The 23,133-nt window shown below is 53.1% G+C and overlaps 2 protein-coding genes across 3 annotated transcripts in view; one reads left to right on the top strand and one right to left on the bottom strand.

Moving 5' to 3' along the window:
• Positions 1-7,125, bottom strand: part of MDGA2 (MAM domain containing glycosylphosphatidylinositol anchor 2) — a 220,308-nt gene extending 213,183 nt beyond the window's left edge. For both annotated transcript variants that reach the window (XM_074544152.1, XM_074544153.1), the window contains exon 1: positions 6,991-7,125. In XM_074544152.1, the coding sequence (XP_074400253.1) occupies positions 6,991-7,063 (73 nt within the window). In that variant the 5' untranslated portion in view covers positions 7,064-7,125. The remainder of the gene's footprint in view (positions 1-6,990) is intronic.
• LOC141729302 (uncharacterized) overlaps positions 1-15,454 on the top strand; it is a 143,268-nt gene extending 127,814 nt beyond the window's left edge. Inside the window, exon 3 of the mRNA XM_074542214.1 lies at positions 6,991-15,454. Coding sequence (XP_074398315.1) covers positions 6,991-8,614 — 1,624 coding nt within the window. The 3' untranslated portion in view covers positions 8,615-15,454. The remainder of the gene's footprint in view (positions 1-6,990) is intronic.
• The last annotated feature ends 7,679 nt before the right edge of the window (positions 15,455-23,133 follow it).

The raw sequence follows: 23,133 nt of genomic DNA, 5'->3' as shown, positions 1-23,133 counted from the left end.
TACAGAGAAGCTTCCCTGGTTGTGGGAATGGGATGGGATTTAAGGTTCTTTCCAACCCAAACCAAGGGGTATTTTCCAAATATTTTCTAAATATTTTCCAAATATTCCTGGAATCCTGGGAGCCTCAGGAATGTGACATTCCCTATATCCAGAGCCCAGCACCCTCTGGGGCAAGAACCTTTCCCTGAGATCCAACAAAAAATTCCCGTGAGGAATTTCAATTTCAAATTCCTCCTTCAATATTCCATGGAAGGAGGAATCTCATGGACAACCTGATCCCACACCTTGGGGAAAATTCCTCATCCCAAAAGAGCCCAAAAATTCAGAATCTGTCTGGGAAGAGCCAAGCCAGTGCCCTCCATTCCCAGCTATTTTGGGAGAGGAGATTATTTCTGGAAAAGGCAGGAAAAAATTCCTCTGGATCCAGACAGGGCTCAGAACTGGAAAGAGGGGAAGAAAATGATCAAGGAGCTGATGGGGTGGGATTTGTCAGGAATCGAGGGAAGGGTGATGGAGCAGCAGCATCCCAAACATCCAGCATGTGATGGATCCCAAAATCCCCTTTCTCCAAAAAAGAATTCCTTCCCAACTATAAAAAATATGGGAAATAAACAATTTTGTCCCTTAGCCCATCCAGGTTAGGGAGAGTGGGATTATCCCATCCCAAAGGGATTTTCCTACAGGCAGAAGGGGATTTAATGCAGGAGACCCCATTCCCTACAGGAATACTCCTGGATATAACCCATATATGGACAATATAATCCGAATAATAATCCTATATAATCCATATATGGACTGACAGGGATCAATCAGCCCTTCCCTGGTGGAAATCCCAAATAATTTTGAGGAATGTGGAAGACAAACACCCAACATGTGACCAGGTTCACAAAATCCCTTTTCATTAAAAAAAAAAATTTCCTTCGCAGCTATTAAAAATATGGGAAATAAACAATTTTGTCCCTGAGCCCACCCAGGTTTGGCAGAGTGGGATTATCCCATCCCAAAGGGATTTTCCCACTGGAAGAAGGGGATTTAATGCAGGAGACCCCATTCCCTACAAGAATACTCCTGGATATAATCCATATAATAATCCTATATAATCCATATATGGACTGACAGGGATCAATCAGCCCTCCACTTGTAGGAATCCCAAATAATTTTTGAGGAATGTGGAAGAGAGAACTGAACTTGAATCATTTCCATTTCCTTCCTCTTCCTCACACAGCTCAGAATTTAACTGGATTTTTCTCTTCTGAGCCCCAGAAATTTTAATTTTCGGTGGTTTAAGAATTTTCCTTGCCAGATTCCCTCCAAATTCCCCTCCCATGGAATCAAAGGTGGTTTCATGGGAGGCGGAGCTGGGATGCAGCTCTGGGCATTCCAGGAGGATCCTTGGAGCTCTCCACACATCCCAGGATCACCAAACCTCAGGGAAGTTTAGGCTCAGCTTAAACCCCACCCATTTACCGAGTTTAAATTGGATTGAAAGCTCAACATTTGCACCCCGAACCCCAAATCACCACAACCAACACCTGAACCCACAGAGTTCCCCCTCCTGGAATTCCAGAATTCCCAATTCCTTACCCGGACCACAACCTCATCCATGGGAGCAGATCCCAATCCCTTGGCTCTCCAGGGATTCTTCCCTTCTCTGGGAGCTGAAGCTCATCCCAAAATCCCCGTGAGGAGGAGGAGGAGAAGGAGGAGGAGGAGGAGAAGGAGAAGGAGAAGGAGAAGGAGAAGGAGAGGAAGAAGGGGAAGGAGAGGAAGAAGAAGAACAACAACAAGAAGAGGAAGAAGGAGAAGGAGGAGAAGGAGAAGGAGAAGGAGAAGGAGAAGGAGGAGGAGGAGGAGGAGGAGGAGGAGGAGGAGGAGGAGGAGGAGGAGGAGGAGGAGGAGGAGGAGGAGGAGGAGAAGGAGAAGGAGAAAGAAGGAGAAGGAGAAGGAGAAGGAGAAGGAGAAGGAGAAGGAGAAGGAGAAGGAGAAGGAGAAGGAGAAGGAGAAGGAGAAGGAGAAGGAGAAGGAGAAGGAGGAGAAAAAGAAGAGGAAGAAGGGGAAGGAGAGGAAGAAGAACAACAACAACAAGAAGAGGAAGAAGGAGGAGAAGGAGAAGGAGAAGGAGAAGGAGAAGGAGAAGGAGAAGGAGAAGGAGAAGGAGAAGGAGAAGGAGAAGGAGAAGGAGGAGAAAAAGAAGAGGAAGAAGGGGAAGGAGAGGAAGAAGAACAACAACAACAAGAAGAGGAAGAAGGAGGAGAAGGAGAAGGAGAAGGAGAAGGAGAAGGAGAAGGAGAAGGAGAAGGAGAAGGAGAAGGAGAAGGAGAAGGAGAAGGAGAAGGAGAAGGAGAAGGAGAAGGAGAAGGAGAAGGAGAAGGAGAAGGAGATCCTTGTCCAGGGTTCAGGGAAGAGTTAAAATTCCCGAGGGTCCGCAGGGATCCCGGAGCAGGCGGGAGGAGCGGGAGGAGCGCAGCTGCCCCTGCGGCAGCGCATAATCCCTGCCCTGTTCCCAGGGACGCTTCCCTGGCACAAAGTCGGGAATTGTGCGGGGTTAAAGCGCCCCGGACAAGGCCGGCATTCACCCAGCCAGGCCGGCAGCACCACGGAAATATCCCCCAGGGAAATATCCCCCCTGGAAGTACAATCCATGGGATTTCCTCCAGCTGGGAACGCTGAGCCAGAGGTTTCCCTGCCCGCTGATCCAGAGGTTTTTCCCTGACTGATCCAGAGGTTTCCCTCCCTGCCAATCCAGATGTTTTTCCCTCCTCTCTGATCCAGAGGTTTCCCTGACTGATCCAGAGGTTTTCTCCCCTCTGATCCAGAGGTTTCCCAACAAGAAGCCAGCATTTCTAATGAGCCAAACACCCTCACAGTGATTTTGTTTTCCCATCCCTCCCCTCATCCCTCCAATCCACTCGCTGGATCCGTAAAAATGTTGGGAAAGGCCAGGTCAGAGGCCACTCCCAGCTCCAAAGGCAGCACTCCTTAAATCCCTCCGGGATCGGAGCTCAGGGAATTATCCCAGCATCACAAAGAGGCAGGAGTGGAAGATCTTTCCCAGAACATTCCCAGATTTTTCCCTGATTTTTCTCAGATCTTTCCCTGATCATTTTTCCCCAGATTTTTCCCAGATCTTTCCCAGATTTTTCCCAGATCTTTCCTGACATCCTCCACCCATACTCCAACCTCCCCTGGGCTCCAAGCTGCTCCAGCAGCCCCACTCCAGCTGGATCCTGGAAAAAAGGGGCAGCTCCAAGCTTTGGGATGCCCAATTCCAATTTTCTTTGGAAAACCTGCAGCTGCAATGAGGGCTGAGGCCGTTGGATGACATTTGGTGCTTAGATCAACCAGGACAAGTTCCCTGGAATTTAACACCTTAAATACCTTCAATTGCAGGCATTTTGAACCAGCAATGGGAAAACACCTGGAAGTCTCATTGTTCCCAATGGGAAAACTCCTGGCAATCTCATTTTTCCCAATGGGAAAACTCCTGGAAGCCTCGTTTTTCCCAAGGCTGTGGATGCTTCTCCCAAAATTCTGCACGCCCAGATTTGGTGCAGAGCTCAGGAAGGCTCTGATATTCCTCACTCCATGAGTGATTCCAGGAGGAATTCCGAGCCATCCTGAGGTTTTCCACGGCTGCAGATGGGATGCTGAGCCCTGTTCCCTGCAGGAGCTGGCACAGAGGGGGCACTGCCACCCTCACACCCCTCCTCTGTCACACCTGGTGCTCCCAGGAAACATCCTGAGGGTCTGCCCTGCTGAGTTCCAGCTGAAATCGTGGAAAAATTCCTAAAATCTTGGTGAGGGGAGGATGAATCCCAGCCCAGTGAGCCAGGATCTCAGAGGGGGCTGTGACACCAATCCCACCCAGGGGATCCCACAGCTGCTCCCAGATTCCTGGCACCACCTGGAATCAGCTTCCCAGGGTCAGGAGGTGTTGGCCTTGCCCCTGGAGCAGGACTGGCACCCCAGCAGAGCCTCACTCCAGCCAGGTCCCCCCATTCCCAGGATTTTTCTAGCCCCCATCCCAGAGGTGCTGGAAGAGCTCGGGCTCTCCAGGCTCCTGTCCAGGATTTCTCTGGGCTCTTCCTCACTCCACAGGGCACAAAATCAGACCCCAAGTCCCTGGCGAGCCCCTCCAGCTGAGGCGGCTCAGGAACAAACGCAAAAATCCCTTCTCCACTCTCCCAAAATTCCTCTGATCTGTCAAAAACTCTCCGTGCCCACCTTGGCCTCTTTGCTGAGCTGTTTTTTCCCTCTGGAAATCGGGAGTTGGGTGAAAGGAGAGCCACCATGTCCTGAATCCCTACATTTCCTGCTCTGTTAGCAGTGCAAGTCATGCACCGCTGAAAGGGGAGGAAACGTGCACAGATCTCGAGTTGTTCTCCATCTCTGGCCAGGAAATCAGGGAGAGCTGAGGAACTGCACGAATTCCCAAGGATTTCAGCTGCTCTGCTTTTCCCCATCCCCTGAGGAAGCAGAACATGCCAGGGCCTGCCCTGCTCCCGGTTCTCCCAGTTTCTCTTTAGAATCCCAGTTTTCCATCCCAGCTGTAGCATTCCAACAGAACAGAGGGAAGTTGCGGAGGTGCTGCCCAGCCCGGCGCGTTAACCCGGAGTTTTAACGAGCTCACAATCCACAAACGGAGCATTTATTTTGCATTTCAAGGCGCCGGAGCTGCTCCCCGGATGGGCACGGGCGGTGCCGTGCCAGGCTCTGTGCCAGCACCTTCCCGCACCTCCGGGAGCATCCAGGGCTGGAAAACAGCCTGGCAGGGCCGTGCCGTGCCAAGGACAGGTGGGATGAGCCAGGGAGGAGCCTGAGGGACGGGTCTGAGCCACCTGCAGGGCTGGGAATATCAACAGGGAGCAGCAGGGATGGATTCCAGGCTGCTCCTTCCTTCCTTCCCCTCGCCACCTTCCTCACGGAGAGGCTCTGGAGCTGTGCCCGCTCCCGGAGGAGCGCAGGAACCAGGAACAAGTGTTAACATGGCAAGACACCTCCCCGGCAGCACCACGCTCGCGAGCAGAGCTGCCAGGCTCTGGAAATCTTAAAAAAAAAAAAAAAAAAGGCCAAAAAACTTGTTAAAATCCCACAAACCGATTTTTCCAAAGCAGCGAGATCCTTTCGCAGGCTGGGGCTCACTTTGGATAATCTGCAGGCTCCAGGCTTCCCATCCTCCTTTCCCCAAAATGGCCCTGCTGCTGCACCGGGGGCTGCAGGCACACCCCGGGCTTGGAATATTTTTTATTTTTTGTCCACATTCCCGAGCCGATGAAGGCACCCAAAATTCCCGGGGCACCGCACAAAGCACGGCTGAGTTCACAGCGCTCGCAGCTCTCAGCCTAAATCAGGCGGAGAAAAGCAGCAGCACCAAAGTCTTTACTCCAAAGCCCAGAGCCCGGAGCTGAGTCCGCATCTCCTCCCTCCAGCCCCCACCTCGCTCTTCCTGAACAAGCCCTCTCCTGTTCGCTGCTCTTCCCGAGCATCCAACAATATGTGCCTGTGTGCCGGGGGAGGCAGGAGCCGCTGCCAGCTCCGCACCAGCCGAGCCTCCTCCGCCCGCCCAGCCCCTCTGACATCCGCGGGCACGTCCAGATTTTCCAAAATTAAAGAGGAAAAAAAAAAAAAAGGAGAGTGAGTCTCTGAGTCTCTAAGTGAGGCTCCGTTCCAGGTGGGAAGCGAATGTGGAAGTGTGGGAGCGGACGGGCTCGGAGGAGGCAATGTCACACCAAGCATTTGCTGGGAGATTCGTGAATCGCCTTCCTCAGCCCCGGGTGCCGGAGCTGCCGGCGGCACCGCACGGCGCCGAGCCGCTTACATAACCCCCCCGCCCGGCCGGGCAGCTCCGGGAACCGGGAGCACCGGGAATGGGGAGAACCGGGAGCACCAGGAATGGGGAGAACCGGGAGAGAGGCAGCACCGGGAATGGGGAGCATCGGGAGAGGGGGAGCACCGGGAATGGGGGAGCATCGGGAGCGGGGCAGCACCGGGTACAGGACATCGCCGGGAACGGGGCATCATCGGCAAGCGGGCAGCATCGGGAAGGGGGCATCGCCACAGCCAGGGCAGCACCGGGAATGGGGCAGCGCCGGGAATGGGGCAGCCCCAGAACCGAGGCATCGCTGGGGGTGGGACATCACCGAGAACGGAGCATCGGCACAACCGGGGCATCGCCACAACCCGGGCATCGCCGCAATCGGGGCATCACTGGAGCTGGGACATCACCGGAACCGGAGCATCGCTGGCACCGAAGCATTACCACGGCCCGGGCATCACCGGGACCGGCCACACCGCGGCCAGGGCATCGACAGAACCGGAGCATCACCGGCACGGAGGCAGCCCCGCGGCCGCGGCAGTGCCGGCACCGGGGCACGGGGCAGCATCCCGGCCTCAGCCCCGGCGGAGCGCCCGGTTCCCCCGCCCCTCCGGGCTCCGGGCAGCGCCGAACCGGGGCCACCTCGGGGGCGCGGGGGCGAGGGGGAAGCAACAAGAGCGCGGCCCCAGCGCGGAGCGGGAGCGGAGCCGCCGGTGATGTGCAAGTCACGGGCGGGGGGCAGCGGGGCCGGGGCAGCGGAGCCGCCCGCCCGCGGGGTCCGCGCGCCCCCGGAGGAGCCCCGGGAAGTTTGCGGCGCCTTCGCCCCCGCCCCTGGCTCCGCGGCCGCGGGCGGCAGCGCCACCGGTAACAAGTGCGGCGGCCGCGGGCGCTCCGCGGGCGCGGAGGGAGCCCCGCGGAGGCGGCGCCCAGCGGCGGCCAGCGCGGCCCGGGACCGGCTGCGGACCCCCCCGAATCGCCCCCCCGCCCGCCCCCCGGCCCGGTTATCGCCGTGAAATGTCAGCGTCTCATGGCAACGGCGCTGCCTCCGCTCTGCCTCCGCCGGCTCCCGCGGCGCGCAGCGGGGCCACGCCGCTCGCCCCCACCCCCCCATCCCCCCCCCCGCCCTTCCGCCCCGGCGACAGTCGCGACAAGGTCACGCGGCGCCCCGCACTCACCGTACACCCCTTGGCCGGAGCTGCCCTCCAGCAGAACCGTCAGCAGCCCCAGCAGCCCGATCGCTACATCCATCTTCACGTGAGCATCCACATATCCAGCCCGGCGGGGCGGGGGGGGGCAGCGCAGCGCCCGCCGGAGCCCCGCGCTCCGCTGCGGCCGAGCCGCGCACGCCCGCGCAGGCAGGGCGGCGGGGGCAGGCGGCGGGCACCGCGCCGGTCCTCCTCCTCCTCCTCCTTCCTCCTCCGCCTCCGCCTCCTCCTCCTCCTCCTCCTCCTCCCGCTGCGCAGCGGGCGGCGCGGGGCGAGCCCCGCTCAGAGCGAGCCCCCGGCAGCGGCAGCCCCCGCACCCGCTCCGGGCCGCGGCGCCCTCAGAGCTCCGGCCGCCGCCGCCGCCGCCTCCCGGGGCCGCCGAGCGCCGCGCGGGGCCGCCGCAGCCGCCTGCGCCCCGCGGCCATCAGAGGCCACCGCGGCGCCGCGGCCCCCGCATGGTGCGCGGGGCTGCCCGCGGAGGGAGCGGAGCGGAGCGCGGAGCGCGGGGGGCGGCGGGGGCGGCGCGGGCGGGGGCGGGCGCGGGGCCGCGGGCAGGCTCCGGCTGCGGCTGCGGCGCTCCGGGAGCGGCTCCCCCTCCTCTCAGCGCGGCTGCGGGGCGGCGGCCGGGCCCATGGCGGGGGCGGCGCGGGGCTCCCGCGGCCGCGCTGCGTGCGGGTGCGCTGCCGAGCGGGCGCGGGGGAGCGGGCGCGAGTGGCGGCGGCGGGGCCGTCACGTTGTGCTATACGTGCGGGGCCGGCAGCCGCAGCCCGGCGACGTCAAAGCTGCGTGGCTGCTGCCGCTGCTGCTGCTGAGCGCCTTCCTCCGCCTCCTCCTCCTCCTCCGCCGCCGCCGCCGCCCCCCGTGGCCCCGCGGCTCCGCCGCCGCCTCCGGGCGCGCATGGCCGCGGGCGCTGCCCGGGCGGGATGCGCGGGCTGACCGCGCCGCTCCGGGATGCGCGGAGCGCTGGGACCCGCACGGAGCCCGTGCGTGGGGGCCTGGCCCGCTCCCTCCCGGATGCACGGGGTGCTGTGAGCCGGGATGCGCGGAGCGGGGCGGCTCGCACGGAGCAGGGATGCGTGGAACGGTCCCGCTCTGTCCCGAGTCCCGCTTTGTCCCGGGATGGGCGGGATGCCGCTCTCTGTCCCCGGTTCTGCTCTGTCCCGGGTGGTCCCCGCTCTGTATCGGATCCCGCTCTGTCTCGGGATGTCTGGGCAGTCCTGCTCTGTCTCGGGATGCGTGGGATGTCCTGCTCTGTCCCGGTCCCGCTCTGTCCCGTCTGTCCCGGGATGCACGGGCGATCCCGCTCTGTCCCGGGATGCGCGGTTCGGCCCCGCTCTGTCCGGGATGCGCGGTTCGGCCCCGCTCTGTCCCGGGATGCGCGGTGCCGCGCGGTGCGGTGCGGACGGTGAGGGGCGCCCTGAGCCCGCGCTGCGCTCCCGGCCCGAGGGTCCGTCCCGGGCTGCGCTGCCCGGCTCCGAGCCCGCTGTCCCCCGCTGTCCCCCCATGCCACCCCGCTCCCTCTCTGCCCTCTTCTGGGGCACGCCCGGGCTCAGACCCCGCTGCTTCCCCAGCCCCACGGGTAAAACCCCAATAAAACCCCAATAAACCCCAGTGCTTGGTCCAGGTTGTGTCCCAGGTCACCATCCTGGAGTGACAGAGGGCACAGGCAGGTGACAAACCAGCTGCTCTCTGTGTCTGATCCAGCTGAGGCCGCTGGGTTTTTATCGGGTTATTCTCCCTGTAGGAATCTCAAATACCTGAGAGCCCTGAATGGCTCCCAGCCCCTTCCCAGCCTCCCTGGTGTCCCCACGTTTTGGATCCCATGGGATCTGTGCTGGCCAAAGTCTCTTCTCTCCAATTCCTCAGAACAAGCCAAGGATTTCTGTGGAAAAGGCTGCCCCTGTCCTCTTCCCTTTTTGCTTGATTTCTCCAAGGATTGCCCCAAACCCGTGGGCACCTTGGACACCGATCAGCTCCCTCTGCCTGCCCCAAAAGGATTTGTGCTCCAGGCCAGTGACAGTGCTCTGGAAGGGACAATTGCACTGTCGGGGTTTGTGTGACACCACAGGACACTGCTAACAAGGCTGGGACGCTTCCAGAGCTCTCCTGACAGGGGCTGAGCCTTTCCATCACTTCCATGAGATGATCCAGCACGCTGAGGGCTTGGGCCATCCAATCCATCACTGGAATTCCAGCAGGGAGCTGAATTCCCTCCCAGCTGGGGCCGTTCATTCCCAGTCGGATGAGGATGTGGGAAATGGGAGAAGTGATGGGTGCAGTCCTTCTCTGTGCCTTTCCCGCGCCCCCAGAGCTCAGGCTGGCACCCAGCAGTGCCCAGAGGGTGCTGAGGGTGGCACTGAGGTGGCCCCGTGGTTGTGCTCAAATCCCACGTCCCCATCAAGGGACACTTCTGTGCCATTCCAGACACTCTCCCTGCCTCTGGCTGCTCCCGTCCCCTTCGCTGCTTGGTCTCCTGTCTGAAGGGACTCTCAGGTGGCTTCTCTGAGTCCATCTGATGCTCCTTTTTCTCTGGTTTTCAGTTCCCAGGAGAATTGGGGACATCCCCAGAGGCTGCACTCCCAGCGTGACCTTCAGCTCATCACCTTCAACCTCCATCTCATCACCTTCAACCTCCATCTCATCACCTTCGACCTTCAGCTCATCACCTTCAACCTCCATCTCATCACCTTCGACCTTCAGCTCAACACCTTCAACCTCCATCTCATCACCTTCAACCTCCATCTCATCACCTTCAACCTTCAGCTCAACACCTTCAACCTCCATCTCATCACCTTCAACCTCCATCTCATCACCTTCGACCTCCATCTCATCACCTTCAACCTTCAGCTCATCACCTTCAACCTCCAGCTCAACACCTTCAACCTCCATCTCATCACCTTCGACCTCCATCTCATCACCTTCAACCTCCATCTCATCACCTTCAACCTTCAGCTCATCACCTTCAACCTCCATCTCATCACCTTCGACCTCCATCTCATCACCTTCAACCTCCATCTCATCACCTTCAACCTCCATCTCATCACCTTCGACCTTCAGCTCAACACCTTCAACCTCCAGCTGCATTTTGGCTTTTTTCTACCTTCAGCCCCTCCTTTTTCCCCTTTTCCCCTCTTTCTCTGTGCCTCCAAGCAACATCTGGCCCACATCTGGGCTGTGCCCATCCCAACCCAGAGCTCTGCTCCTTTCCCAAGGATTTTCCCTCCGTTTTCCTTTCTTGCTCCTCCACCCAACCACTCCACAGCACAAACGTGGCCACACTCCAGAACTTTTTTGACCTCTGTGAGTGTTTTCCTCACCAGTAAAGCCCCATCCAGGGCAGGTTTGGGATGAAAAGCTGGAATTCCTCAGGTGGAAATGGTGGGAAAAGTGCCAGGTTCCCTTTTGGCTGCTCTGTGTATGTTGAACATCAAGAACAAGCTCAAGGGCTGGGCCTTTCTCTCCAAGGTTTCCAACCTTCCCATGGTTAATTCCAAGATCCTCCCACCACAGCCAGATGTTCTTGGATCCTGGAGGCTGGAATCATCACCTGGATGAAACAGCCCTGGGGAGGGATGCTGTTAGCAGGCTGTTAGCACACCACTGAGAGCATTCCTTGGAAATTCAGCCTCTGGCACTGCAAAGGAGGAAACCTCACCAAAAAAAAATCACTTGGAGTTGGGGAAAATAATTCCCAGTCTGAGTTTAAGCAGGTGCACAAATCTCTTTGGGCTTAGAGCCCAAATTATTTCCACCTGAGGTGTTTTTTTTTAAAAAGTATTTGTTCTTAAAAGTTTAAATATTGCAGCTACTGCTGAGATTTGCTCGAGGATGTTCAGCTGTGATCCCAAATCCAGGAATCTCTCTGGGCAGGGAGGAGAAAGGAAGAATTAAAAGAACTCACTGAGTCAGAGCTGATTTTCCTTCATGTCCCAAATCACTTTCTGGGATGTTAAATATGGACTTGCTCCCTGCTGGAATGATTTAACTGGGAATTGTGAAATTCAGCTGGTCCCAGGGGCAGGATTGGGGGTTTTGGTTGGGCTCCAGCATCTCCAGAACTTGTGGGAAAACATTTCCCAGAGAATGGGAAATTCAGAGCCTGCAAACCCCCCTGGCTGCACTTCACTGGGAATTCTCACAAGGCTCATCCAGCATTTTTAACCCCAAAACAAATCCCTGGATTTGTCCCTGCTCCCAAACCCATGAGATTTGTCCTCTCACTCAGCCAGGGCTGGCAAAGTGTGTCCAGAGGGCCACCAGACCTGGGATGGGATCCATGGGGAAAAGAGCTGGGAGAGCAGCAGGTGAGGATTCCCAAATTGTGGATCTGCACTGGGAATCCCTTGGAGGGAATCAGGAGATTTGGGATCCATCCACGCCTTGCAGAGATGCAGCCAGGGGCTCACTGCGGGTCTTGGTCACAGGCAGAGCTCTCCAAACTCACGATAAAAGTTGATTTTAACGAAATCCTGGAATTTTTTGCCACCCTCCATGCACAAGGAAGAATGGAGAGGCTCCAATGGGATTTCCTTTTATTCAGGGAAATAAACTCCCTTTCATTGCCATATTCTAAACAATTCCCAAGCTTCATTTCCATATTGCAACAGGGGCAGCTTCAGCAGCACCAGTGATGTGGGTTGATAATCTCATTTACCCTCAATAGAATTCCCTTTTTTCCTGATTTTCCTGCTGATAATGCACAAGACACTCGTTATTTTTGGAATGTCAGCCATGCTGGAGTTATCCTTGTCCACTGCTTGTTTGTCCAACAGCCAAACTTTGGGAAGGAACACATTTTCCATGTGATCTCTTGATGATTTCCAGGATGGAAAATTCAAAATTGTGGCCACCCAATGGATTGAGCAGCCTCGTTTGTCACCGGTTAATTAAATGTGACCCATTTCTGCAAGCACCAGGATGTTCTTAGTTTATAAAAGGGAAAAATGAAAATATTTTTAGCCGGCACTGGGATTTGCTATTAACTGCTTCAGTTTAGCCATCCCTCACATTCCAAGGATTGTCCAGTGGGTGACCACAGATGGAATGGTTTGGTCCATCAGAATATCAGGGCTGGTTGTTGTCTTGGTTTGAAAAGCCAGGTGTGTGCTAAGGAAGGCAGGAGCCTCCCCTGAAATGGAAAATGTGAAACTCCCCCCTTCAAATTGTTATAATTTTGAAATTAAGGGGCTCTCAGGCAAAGATATGGGAGGGGGAATAACAGTTCATTATTAGGAAAAAAAATTAAAAATTAGGAGACAATATAAAAATATGAATGTAATGCAAAGCAGCAGTGACAGAGCCAGACCATGCCCTGTCCCAGCCCCATCCATGGGGGCTCAGCCCTCCTGCAGAATAGGAATAACAGCCCTTTATTGGGAAAATTAAAAATACAAATGCAATAGTACAAAGAAAGAAAACAAAGCCCTGCCAGAACCAGACCATGCCCTGCCCCCTGTGTGCCAGGGGGTGTCCCAGCCCCATCCATGGGGGCTCAGCCCTCCTGCAGAATAGGAATAACAGATCTTTATTAGGGAAAATTAAAAATACAAATGCAATACTATAAAGAAAGAAAACAAACCCCTGCCAGAGCCAGACCATGCCCTGTCCCCTGTGTGTCAGGGGGTGTCCCAGCCCCATCCAGGGGGGCTCAGCCCTCCTGCAGTGCCAGCTGTGGCTCTGCTGCAGCACGGATCCTGCACAAGGGGGGAGTTTTCCTCTGCAGCTCCAGGGCTGCTGCAGATGGGCCTGGGCTCCCTCTGGCCATGCAGGGCAGCAGAAAGCTGCTCCTCTGGCAATGCAGGGGGCAGAGGCTGCTGTGCTGGGCCAGGCTCAGATTGGATCCAGGGAGGAATGCTTGGCTCCTCCCCTGGGCGGAGCATCTCCCCATGGGATGCTGGGATTGGATCAGCCCACAAATTGCTACAGGAGGGAACAAGTTGCAGCTAAACAAAACCAACTTTAAACTTAATCACAGATAAATCGAATCAATCTGAATTAGCCTTACTCAAATAACAAAAATTCCGGGGTTTTAATGCTTCCCACATTCCAGCAGCCATTTCTTCCAGGAGCTCTTGGACAGCTTTTCCATTTTACCCAGCACCAATCAGGAGCAAATTATTTTCTCTCTCCCTGTTGGGAGCAAGTCCACAAATAATTGAGATTTGACTGAAGGAGACCATTAAGCACCATTAAAATCCTGAGTAATTCCGTGGTGTGGGTGAGCTCTGTGGTGCTGTATCCCCTCCTTTTTCCAACTTCCAATAAAAACAAAGGGAAAACTCAATAATTTCACTTGGTCTCATAATTCTGATGGATTTGGGGTGCGTTTGGAGTGGGAACATTATTGATAATTAACAAATCATCCCAGAATGAGGTGGGGAAACACTGGAAGTGGGAAATTGTGAATTCCCCTTTCCTGGAGATGTCCTGAAAGGGCTTGGAGCAACCTGGGACAGTGAAAGGTGTCCCAGAGGGTGGGATAAGAAGAGTTTTAAGATCCCTCCCACCCCAAACCATCCCACAATTCCATGATCTGAAATGTTTAATGGAATTTTTCCTTTTCTCCCAGATTTTTCCCTTTCAAACCAGCAGAGGATCAAATCAAGAGACCAAACCCTCTCCTTTAGGCCAGCACAGGCTCTTCCCAGCTTTATTCCCAGCCCTTGGATTTCAGTCCATCCCAGAGAGATTTTCCTTTTTTGGGGCAGATGCTGGGATTTCAAATCACCACCAAAGGCCCATTTTAATTGGCCCCAGCTCTTCCAAAGCTTCCAGCAGCATCTGCCTTGTGCTTTTCCCACTCTCCTGATGAGCTGGAGTGTGTCCTGGAAATTGGAACCATTTTTAGAGCCAAGCCTCAGAGGGATGGAGTTTTGGGATAAATAACAGAGTGTGACAGACCTGTTAGCCACACCTGTGCAGTTCAAATCTCAGAATTATTAAAAATTACATCAAACCTCCTTTCAGCCCAGCTCTGCTCCCCAGGATTGCTTGGAATCAAGAGGAATCCTCCTGATATTTATATGGATGAAACAATTTGTGCTGCTGGTGGGATATACACACGTGTAAGGCCAAGCTTAATGTTAGGCTGTGCCTTAGGCTGCCTCTCCCTGTGGGGTTTCCCTTTTTTCCCAGATCAAAACATCCCAGGATAATGTCAGGGCTGTCAATGATGTCAAGGTCTGTGGGATGTTCAGCGGCTGAATTTGTTTTTGGGGTTATTGCTGTGCATGCAGGAATTCAGGATTCAGGATTTTCAGGAATGGCTGAGAAAGGGAACCCCGAGCCCAACCGCTGGGAGTGCCCAGGAAAATCATGGAATGGCTGGGGCTGGAAAGAGCCTGGAATTCCATCCATGGGAGGGGCAGAGGGGACCTTGTGGCTCTGACAACTCCCTTCTCCTGGTGCTGGCTGTCCATATAAAAATTCCCAGTTCCTCCTTTTTAGAAGTGGGCTCTGCTCCCAGGGAACAGGGACAGGAGCAGAGGGAACGGCCTCAGGCTGGGCCGGGGCAGCTCAGGGTGGGCACGGCAGGAATTTCCCCATGGAAATGTGGTTTTGTGCTGATTCCAGAGCTGCAAACCAGCAGCAGATCCAGGAGTTCCTGTGGGGCTGGGCGTGGGGTGACCACAAGGGACATTCGTGTTCCATGGAATCATGGAATGGTTTGGGATAGAAGGGAACTCGAATTATCATTTATTCAAGCCCCTCCCATGGGCAGGGACACCTCCCACTGTCCCAGGCTGCTCCAAGCCCCAGTGTCCAACCTGCTCTTGGGAACTGCCAGGGATCCTCTGGGAATTCCATCCCAGCTCCTCCCCACCCTCCCAGCCAGGAATTCCAATATCCCAATATCCCATCTAACTCACTCTCTTTTGCTTTAAACCATTCCCCCTTTTCCTACCAGTCCATGCCCATGGAAGATTCCCTCTCCATCATTTTTATAACTCCTGAAAGGCCTCAATGTCCTCAGAGTCCCTTTCACTCCCAGCACCTCCTGCCTGGAGCTGGGTTATGGAACCCCAGAATCCCAGTTTGGCTTGGATGGGACCTTGGAGCCCATCTTATTCCAAACCCTGCCAAGGAAGGATGGAATTGTTCAGGATTTGGCTCCTGTCCGCGGTGCTGCTGTTCCTCAGCAGGGTGTGGATGTTCCTGTTGTTGGTTCTGTGTGTTCTCCCCCAGCTCTGGCCGCAAAACTCGGCCCTGTGGTGTCAAATAATCAAAATAATCTCGTGCCCTGCTGTGCCAACATTCCCTGGCATGGGAACAGGGAATCCCTGGGGAGAATGGGAAAGAAATGGGTCACATTTAATTAACCAGTGACAAACAAGGCTGCTCAATCCATTGGGTGGCCGCAATTTTGAATTTTCCATCCTGGAAATCATCAAGAGATCACATGGAAAATGTGTTCCTTCCCAAAGACTGGCTGTTGGACAAACAAGCAGTGGACAAGGATAACTCCAGCATGGCTGAATTCCAAAAATAACGAGTGTCTTTTGCATTATCAGCAGGAAAATCAGGAAAAAAGGGAACTCTTGTGAAGGTAAATGAGATTATCAACCCACATCACTCGTGCTGCTGGAGTTGCCCCTGTTGCAGTATGGAAATGAAGCTTGGGAATTGTTTGGAATAAGGCAATGAAAGGGAGTTTATTTCCCTGAATAAAAGGAAATCCCATTGGAGCCTCTCCATTCTCTGTCACTCAGGGGGAAACAATTAAATTCTTCCAGGAGCTCCTGACTGCAGCCACCCCACACTGAGCACAGAGGGGATTTCATCAGCAGGAGATAAAGTTTCCACAGGCATGGAATTTCTCTGGAATGGTCATGGGCCAGGGAACCCAGCACCACCCAATCCTCCTTTGCTTCCCAGCCCCAAATCCATGCAGGAACCAGTTCCCCTTCCAGGAGAACCCACTGTGATCAAGGATGAAAAGGAATATCTTTGTTTTAATCCTGTTTTGAGTGGGACTGATGGGATGCTGGGAGTTTCCTCCTGGATTACATGGGATGGGACCTCTTGGGAAGGCTCTAAGGGATCAGTCTCACACTTCCCAGTGTCACAGATTTATTTTATGGAAAATCCTTTCCTTAGGATTTTTTCTCCTGAGAAGCTGAGAGGCCTCAGGAGCAAAATGTAAACAATGGTTATCTGCTGCTGTGGGATGCAACAGGTGCATCTGGGATTGGTCTCATGTGGTTGTTTCTAATTAATCACCAATCACAATCAACTGGCTTGGACTCTCTGAGAGTCACGAGCCTTTGTTATCATTCCTTTCTTTTTCCATTCTTTGTTAGCCTTCTGATGAAATCCTTTCTTCTATTCATTTCGTATAGTTTTAATATATCTTTTTAATATAATATATCTCATAAAAAAATAAATCAGCCTTCTGAAACATGGAGTCAAGATTCTCATCTCTTCCCTCATCCAGGGACCCCTGCAAACACCACCACAATTGGTGACTCCAAGTCACCAATGAAAAATTCCACATCTCAGGAAGCTGGAGAGGAACAAATTAAACTTTCCCTGGGCTATTGCACTGTGAGTGTCACTGATGATTGCTGGCCATGGACAGGGAGCTTAGAGGAGTCTGGAGAAAGTGTTACTGAAATTCCAGCAGGATGGACTCTGCTGAGCTGGAATAGGATCTGGAACATTCCCAACTGAGGTGGTGTAAGGTGTGAGGATGCTGAGGCCCCGGAATTGATTCCCCAGAGAGTTATGGAATCATTGAGGTTGGAAAAACCCTCCGAGCATGAAGGTTGGAAAAGTTCATCCAGCCTTGTCCCCAGCACTGCCAAGGCCACCACTGCCCCATGTCCCCAAGTGCCATATTCACAGGGATTTAAATCCCTCCAGAGTTGGGGACTCCACCCTGTACCAGTGCCAGGGCTGGGGAACACTTTTAGGGAAGAAATTTTCCCAAATATCCAGTCTAAACCTCACAGAATCCCTGAGGTTTGGAAAGTCCTCCAGGATTCTTGAGTTCTATGTGTGCCCAATGCCCACCTTGTCCCCAGCCCAGAGCTCTCAGTGCCATCTCCAGGGATGGGCACTGCAACCCTCCCTGGGCAGTGCCAAGGCCTGAGCCCCCTTTCCATGGGGAAATTCCTGCTGTGCCCACCCTGAGCTGCCCCGGCCCAGCCTGAGGCCGTTCCCTCTGCTCCTGTCCCTGTTCCCTGGAGCAGAGCCCGAACCCCCCGGCTGTGCCCTCCTGGGCCACAAGGGCCCCTGAGCCTGCTTTGCTTCCCTTTCCCAGCTCCTTCAGGAGTTTTCCAGCCCTTTCCCGGCTCCCTCAGCCTCTCCTGGGGTTCCAAGGGGACTCCCTGCCTGTGGCCTTCTCCTCACCCCTTGTCTGTCCCACAACAAAGGGACAGACACCAAGCACAGCCCTCACCTTGACAATCAAGGACAGTGACCCTCGCTGCTCTCTGAACCCAATTATTTTTCCTGATCCAGACCAAGGTGGTAAAAGGGAGTGGAATGAAGACCTAAAATGGTCTAAAATGGAGAGGAATTTGGGATCAGGTGCGTTTCCTGGTGTAGTGGGGGTGAAACCAACAGGAACATCCCTGGCTCTGACACAGGGTTGTAATCGTGTAATAAGCACCGAGTTTGCTGCAAAATCTGCCTTTTAATTCCTCTCCAGTTTATGAGGCACTTCACACACCTGCCTAATAATTTGAACAATAATAGCTCGCGGCGACGAGATTTGCAGGTGAATTCCAGACATTAATTGTTCCTTTTTCAGTTCTTTGCAGGCGAGATGTTTTTCTATTCCTGTTCCAGATGAGTCAGGCTTTTCCTTCTCCTTTTTAATGCCTCTTTTTCATCTGTGCAAGATGGGCTCGAAAGGGAAACCTGTTTCAGTTCAGCTTGGGTGAAAACGAGCTCCACTTGGAGCATCCTTTGCCTCATTTTCCCGTTTTTCCAATGGGATGAGCAGGGAGGAGCAGCCCTTGATGGACATCCTGTGTCGATATGAAGGGAATTTTGGATTTTTGCAACCATAAATTTTCCTGGAGAAAATGGAGAAGGAATTGGTAGTGGATGTGATGGAGCGTGAAGGGAATTTTGGATTTTTGCAACCACCAATTTTCCTGGAGAAACTGGAGAAGGAATTGGTAGTGGATATGATGGAGTGCGAAGGGAATTTTGGATTTTTGCAACCACCAATTTTCCTGGAGAAACTGGGGAAGGAATTGGTAGTGGGTGTGATGGAGTGTGAAGGGAATTGTGAATTTTTGCAAACAACAGTTTTGGATTTTTGCAACCACCAGTTTTCCTGGAGAAACTGGAGAAGGAATTGGTGGTGGATGTGATGGAGTGTGAAGGGCATTTTGGATTTTTGCAACCATAAATTTTCCTGGAGAAAGTGGAGAAGGAATTGGTAGTGGATATGATGGAGTGTGAAGGGAATTTTGGATTTTTGCAACCACCAGTTTTCCTGGAGAAACTGGGGAAGGAATTGATGATGGATGTGATGGAATGTGAAGGGAATTGTGGATTTTTGCAACCACCAATTTTCCTGGAGAAACTGGACAAGGAATTGGTGGTGGATGGGTGGATGTAGTGGAGTGTGAAGGGAATTTTGCATTTTTGAAACCAACAGTTTTGGATTTTTTCAATCACCAATCTTTCTGGAGAAACTGAGGAAGGAATTGATGGTGGATGTGGTGGAATATGAAGGGAATTTTGTATTTTTGAAACCAACAATTTTCCTGGAGAAACTGGGGAAGGAATTGTTGGTGGATGTGATGGAGTGTGAAGGGAATCTTTGATTTTTGCAACCACCAGTTTTCCTGGAGAAACTGGGGAAGGAATTGGTGATGGATGTGATGGAATGTGAAGGGAATTGTGGATTTTTGCAACCACCAATTTTCCTGGAGAAACTGGGGAAGGAATTGGTGGTGGATGTGTGGATATAGTGAAGTGTGAAGGGAATTTTGCATTTTTGAAACCAACAGTTTTGGATTTTTTCAATCACCAATCTTTCTGGAGAAACTGGGGAAGGAATTGGTGGTGGATGTGATGGAGTGTGAAGGGAATCTTTGATTTTTGCAACCATCAATTTTCCTCAAGAAACTGAGGAAGGAATTATTGGTGGACGTGATGGAGAGCCAGGGATATGGAATCTCATGGAGCTGCTGCTGCTGCAAGGAAATACCCAATAAATTAAAATATCAAATATCCTAGCAATCTTTTTGACATTCCACCCAAATCCCTGCATTTTGAGGGCAATGCAGATTTGGCCATTTCATTAACAAGCTATCAATTATTTATCTAATTCCTGTATTATTCATAAAGCAGAAAAATAAAGAGGATTTCCCTCCTGAAATGCACAAGTGGGAGTAGAAAGAAGGAAAAAATCCTCTCCCATACAACAATTATTTGAGGATAATTATGGAACTTTAAAGATCACATTTCACATGGGTCAACCCTTCATTCCACGAGAGATGGTTTGGATTATTTTCACTCAGAACTGGGAGTTTCCACCCAGTTACTGGGATGAAAGGGTTAAAATTGGGATTTGAGCCAGACTTCAGAGGCAAAGGGCTGGGAATTTGCTGTCCTGATTAAATTATTCAGCTTTGCTCTTGTTTCAGAAATGCTGGATTCCTGTCAGGTTTTGCAGCCATCAGTGAGGTCAAAGAGGCACCACTTTGAGGCGGTTTGTGGGGCAGGCTCTGTGCTCCTTGTCCAAAGGGGCAGGAATTTGGGATAGAATCCAAGGAAGGCAAAATCTGGAGTCACATCTGGGCCAAGAATTCCTGCAGGAAACCCAGAAAGGGCTGAGTATCCCAGAGATTATTGACGCCCAAGAGCTTGGAATATCACTTGGGGTGGTTCCTTTGTCAAGGAACACGGAAATTTGTGGATATGAGGAATTTAACCCATCCCATTCCCATCATGTGGGATTTACTCTAAACTCTGTCCCAAGCTGCTCCAAGCCCTGTCCAGCCTGGCTGTGGGCACTTCCAGGGATCAGCCACAGATTCTCTGGGAAATCTGGGGCCTCCCCATCTTCCCACCCAAGAATTCCTCCCCAAAATATTCCCATCAGGAGATGAAGCACCCTACAGGTGGCTGGGGATGGGCAGAGAATACCCAGCCGGGAATGTCTGGGAAGTCCAATTTCCACACTAAGAAAGGACAAAAGGAAAACAAGAGTGGCCAACAGGTGGTGTGGGTCTGCACATAAAAAGGGTTAAATAGGATGAAAATTAGAGATAATTGAGAAAACCCAAATGTTGGATGAATTTCCCTTTGTTTTCCAGAAGGAATCCAGGAGTGGAACCCTCCATCCTTCTGGAATGAAAGGAGAAACAAGAAAATCTCCAAGTGCTGCATGAGGAGAAGCTGCATTTTTAATTTTTGCTGCATTTTTCACTCCTTTGGTACTGAAAAGAAAACCCAAGAGAAAAAAACACCACTCTCAAGATCTTGGTGGGTTTGAAATATCAAAAAAAAAAAAAACAAAAACAAAAAAAACCCAGTGGGAAGGGCCTGGGAAGCTCCCAAATGGATTGGATAACCCAATATTCTGCTCAGCCTCCAAATTCTTTCCTAAGGAAAGAGTAATTAAGGCTGTGGAAGCAAAGGATAATTTCCACCCTGGTTTTATCTCGGATAAATTACAACACCTTTTTATCTTTCAGATAAGAGAACAGGTTCTGAGATAAGGGAAATGGAGCAGATCCAAGTTATCTCATTTAAGGAGAACATCTGAGTTTGTTCCCCACAGGGAATTGTTCTTAAAGGGGGAGATGCTGGGATTGATCCCTGATTTGCAGCTGCTCTGGAATGTCCTGGGTGCTGAGCAGGAATTTCCTGGGATGCAGAGGGGAATGCTCTGCCTTGGAATGCTCCCATTTATTTTGGGAATTAATCAGAGAAAGGACTCCAGAGCAGAAATGTGGGATATAACAGGTGCTTGTCCCAAGGAGTTGGGCTCCAGAGAATCCCAAATGTGTTTGGGTAGGAAAGGACTTTAAATCCCAAGGGCAGGGACACCTTCCACTGTCCCAGGTTGCTCCAAACTTCATCCAGCCTTGGACTTTTCCATCTGCCCTGGAATAATGGAAATGGAACTGGGCAATGGAAAAAATGAACTAATCCTTGATGGATTTATTTAATATTCCCCAAACCCCACATGAAGTAACCTCATCAGGGTTTTGCCATCTCCAATTTTTGACCAGATTTTAAATTCTTGGAATCAGAGCTGAATTTATTTTGGAAGGGATTTATGGAATTCCTTGGACCCAAGCTCTGTCTCAAAGAAGTGCAAAGTTAAATGAGGCAACCCAGAGTTCAGGCCAGTTTATTTCTGGATATCTCCAAGGATAAAGATCCCTCCTTACAGTCAGGAGAAATTCACACATTTCTCCTTCTAGGAACTTTTCCCACTTCATCTGTTTGCACAATTTTCCCAAGGAGCCGGGACTTTATTCACACCCTCTAAACCATTTCAATCTTAAATAAAATCCCCAAAACCACTGGGAATGGGAGATCAGAGCTGGCTCCAGCAGGGTGAGGCTTGGGAGATAAAAAGGTCAAAATAAAATTATAATTGTTCAGCCCTGATAATTATTTCCCTTGGCAAGAGTCAGAACTCCGTGTCTTGGGAATTTCTGGAGCAAGTGGAAGTTTCACACCTGGAAAATGACTAAAACCCCCCACACCCACCAGTGAGGGTGGTGTAAAATCCTGAGTTTCCTTCAGGAACGGGCTGCTCCAGCCTGGATACCCTGGAAGGTCACAAATTCTCCAGCAAAGCTGGGGTCCTCTGTCCATGGTCCTGCCAGGACCCTGCTCATCTGTCCATGGTCTGCCAGGACCCTGCTCCTCTGTCCATGGTCCTGCCAGGATCCTGCTCCTCTCTCCATGGTCCTGCCAGGACCCTGCTCCTCTGTCCATGGTCCTGCCAGGATCCTGCTCCTCTGTCCATGGTCTGCCAGGATCCTGCTCCTCTGTCCATGGTCTGCCAGGATCCTGCTCCTCTGTCCATGGTCTGCCAGGATCCTGCTCCTCTGTCCATGGTCCTGCCAGGATCCTGCTCCTCTGTCCATGGTCTGCCAGGATCCTGCTCCTCTGTCCATGGTCCTACCAGGATCCTGCTCCTCTCTCCATGTTCCTGCCAGGACCCTGCTCCAGGCTGGGCTCCTTACACCGTGGTTCCTCCAGGACTCTGCTCCTCTGCCATGGTCCTGACAGGACCCTACTCCAGAGTGGGCTCCTCTCTCCATGAATCCTGCCAGGACCCTGCTCCAGGCTGGGCTTCTTTCTCCATGGTCCTGCCAGGACCCTGCTCCAGGGTGGATTCTCCTCTACATGAATCCTGCCAGGACCCTGCTCCTCTCTCCATGTTCCTGCCAGGACCCTGCTCCAGGCTGGGCTTCTTTCTCCATGGTCCTGCCAGGACCCTGCTCCTCTCTCCATGGTCCTGCCAGGACCCTCCCCCAGAGTGGGCTCCTTTCTCCATGAATTCTGCCAGGACCCTGCTCCAGAGTGGTCTCCTCTCTACATGGGCTAGGTTCCTCTCTCCAGGCTGGGCTCCTCTATCCATGGTCCTGCCAAGACCCTGCTCCTTCCTCCATGAATCCTGACAAGACCCTGCTCCAGGCTGGGCTCCTTTCACCATGGTTCCTCCAGGGTGGGCTCCTCTGTCCATGGTCCTGCCAGGACCCAGCTCCAGGCTGGGCTCCTCTGTCCATGGTCCTGCCAGGACCCTGCTCCAGACTGGGCTCCTTACACCGTGGTTCCTCCAGGACCCTGCTCCTCTGCCATGGTCCTGACAGGACCCTACTCCAGAGTGGGCTCCTCTCTCCATGAATCCTGCCAGGACCCTGCTCCAGGATGGATTTTCCTCTACATGAATCCTGCCAGGACCCTGCTCCTCTCTCCATGGTCCTGCCAGGACCCTCCCCTAGGGTGGGCTCCTTTCTCCATGAATTCTGCCAGGACCCTGCTCCAGAGTGGTCTCCTCTCTACACGGGCTAGGTTCCTCTCTCCAGGCTGGGCTCCTCTATCCATAGTCCTGCAAGGACCTTGCTCCTCTTTCCATGGTCCTGCCAGGACCCTGCTCCAGGCTAGGCTCCTTTCACCATGGTC

Source organism: Zonotrichia albicollis, chromosome 6 (assembly GCF_047830755.1).
Source record: "Zonotrichia albicollis isolate bZonAlb1 chromosome 6, bZonAlb1.hap1, whole genome shotgun sequence".
Taxonomy (NCBI): domain Eukaryota; kingdom Metazoa; phylum Chordata; class Aves; order Passeriformes; family Passerellidae; genus Zonotrichia; species Zonotrichia albicollis.
The sequence above is the reverse complement of the archived record's forward strand: the minus strand, read 5'-3'. Positions and strand labels throughout refer to the sequence as shown.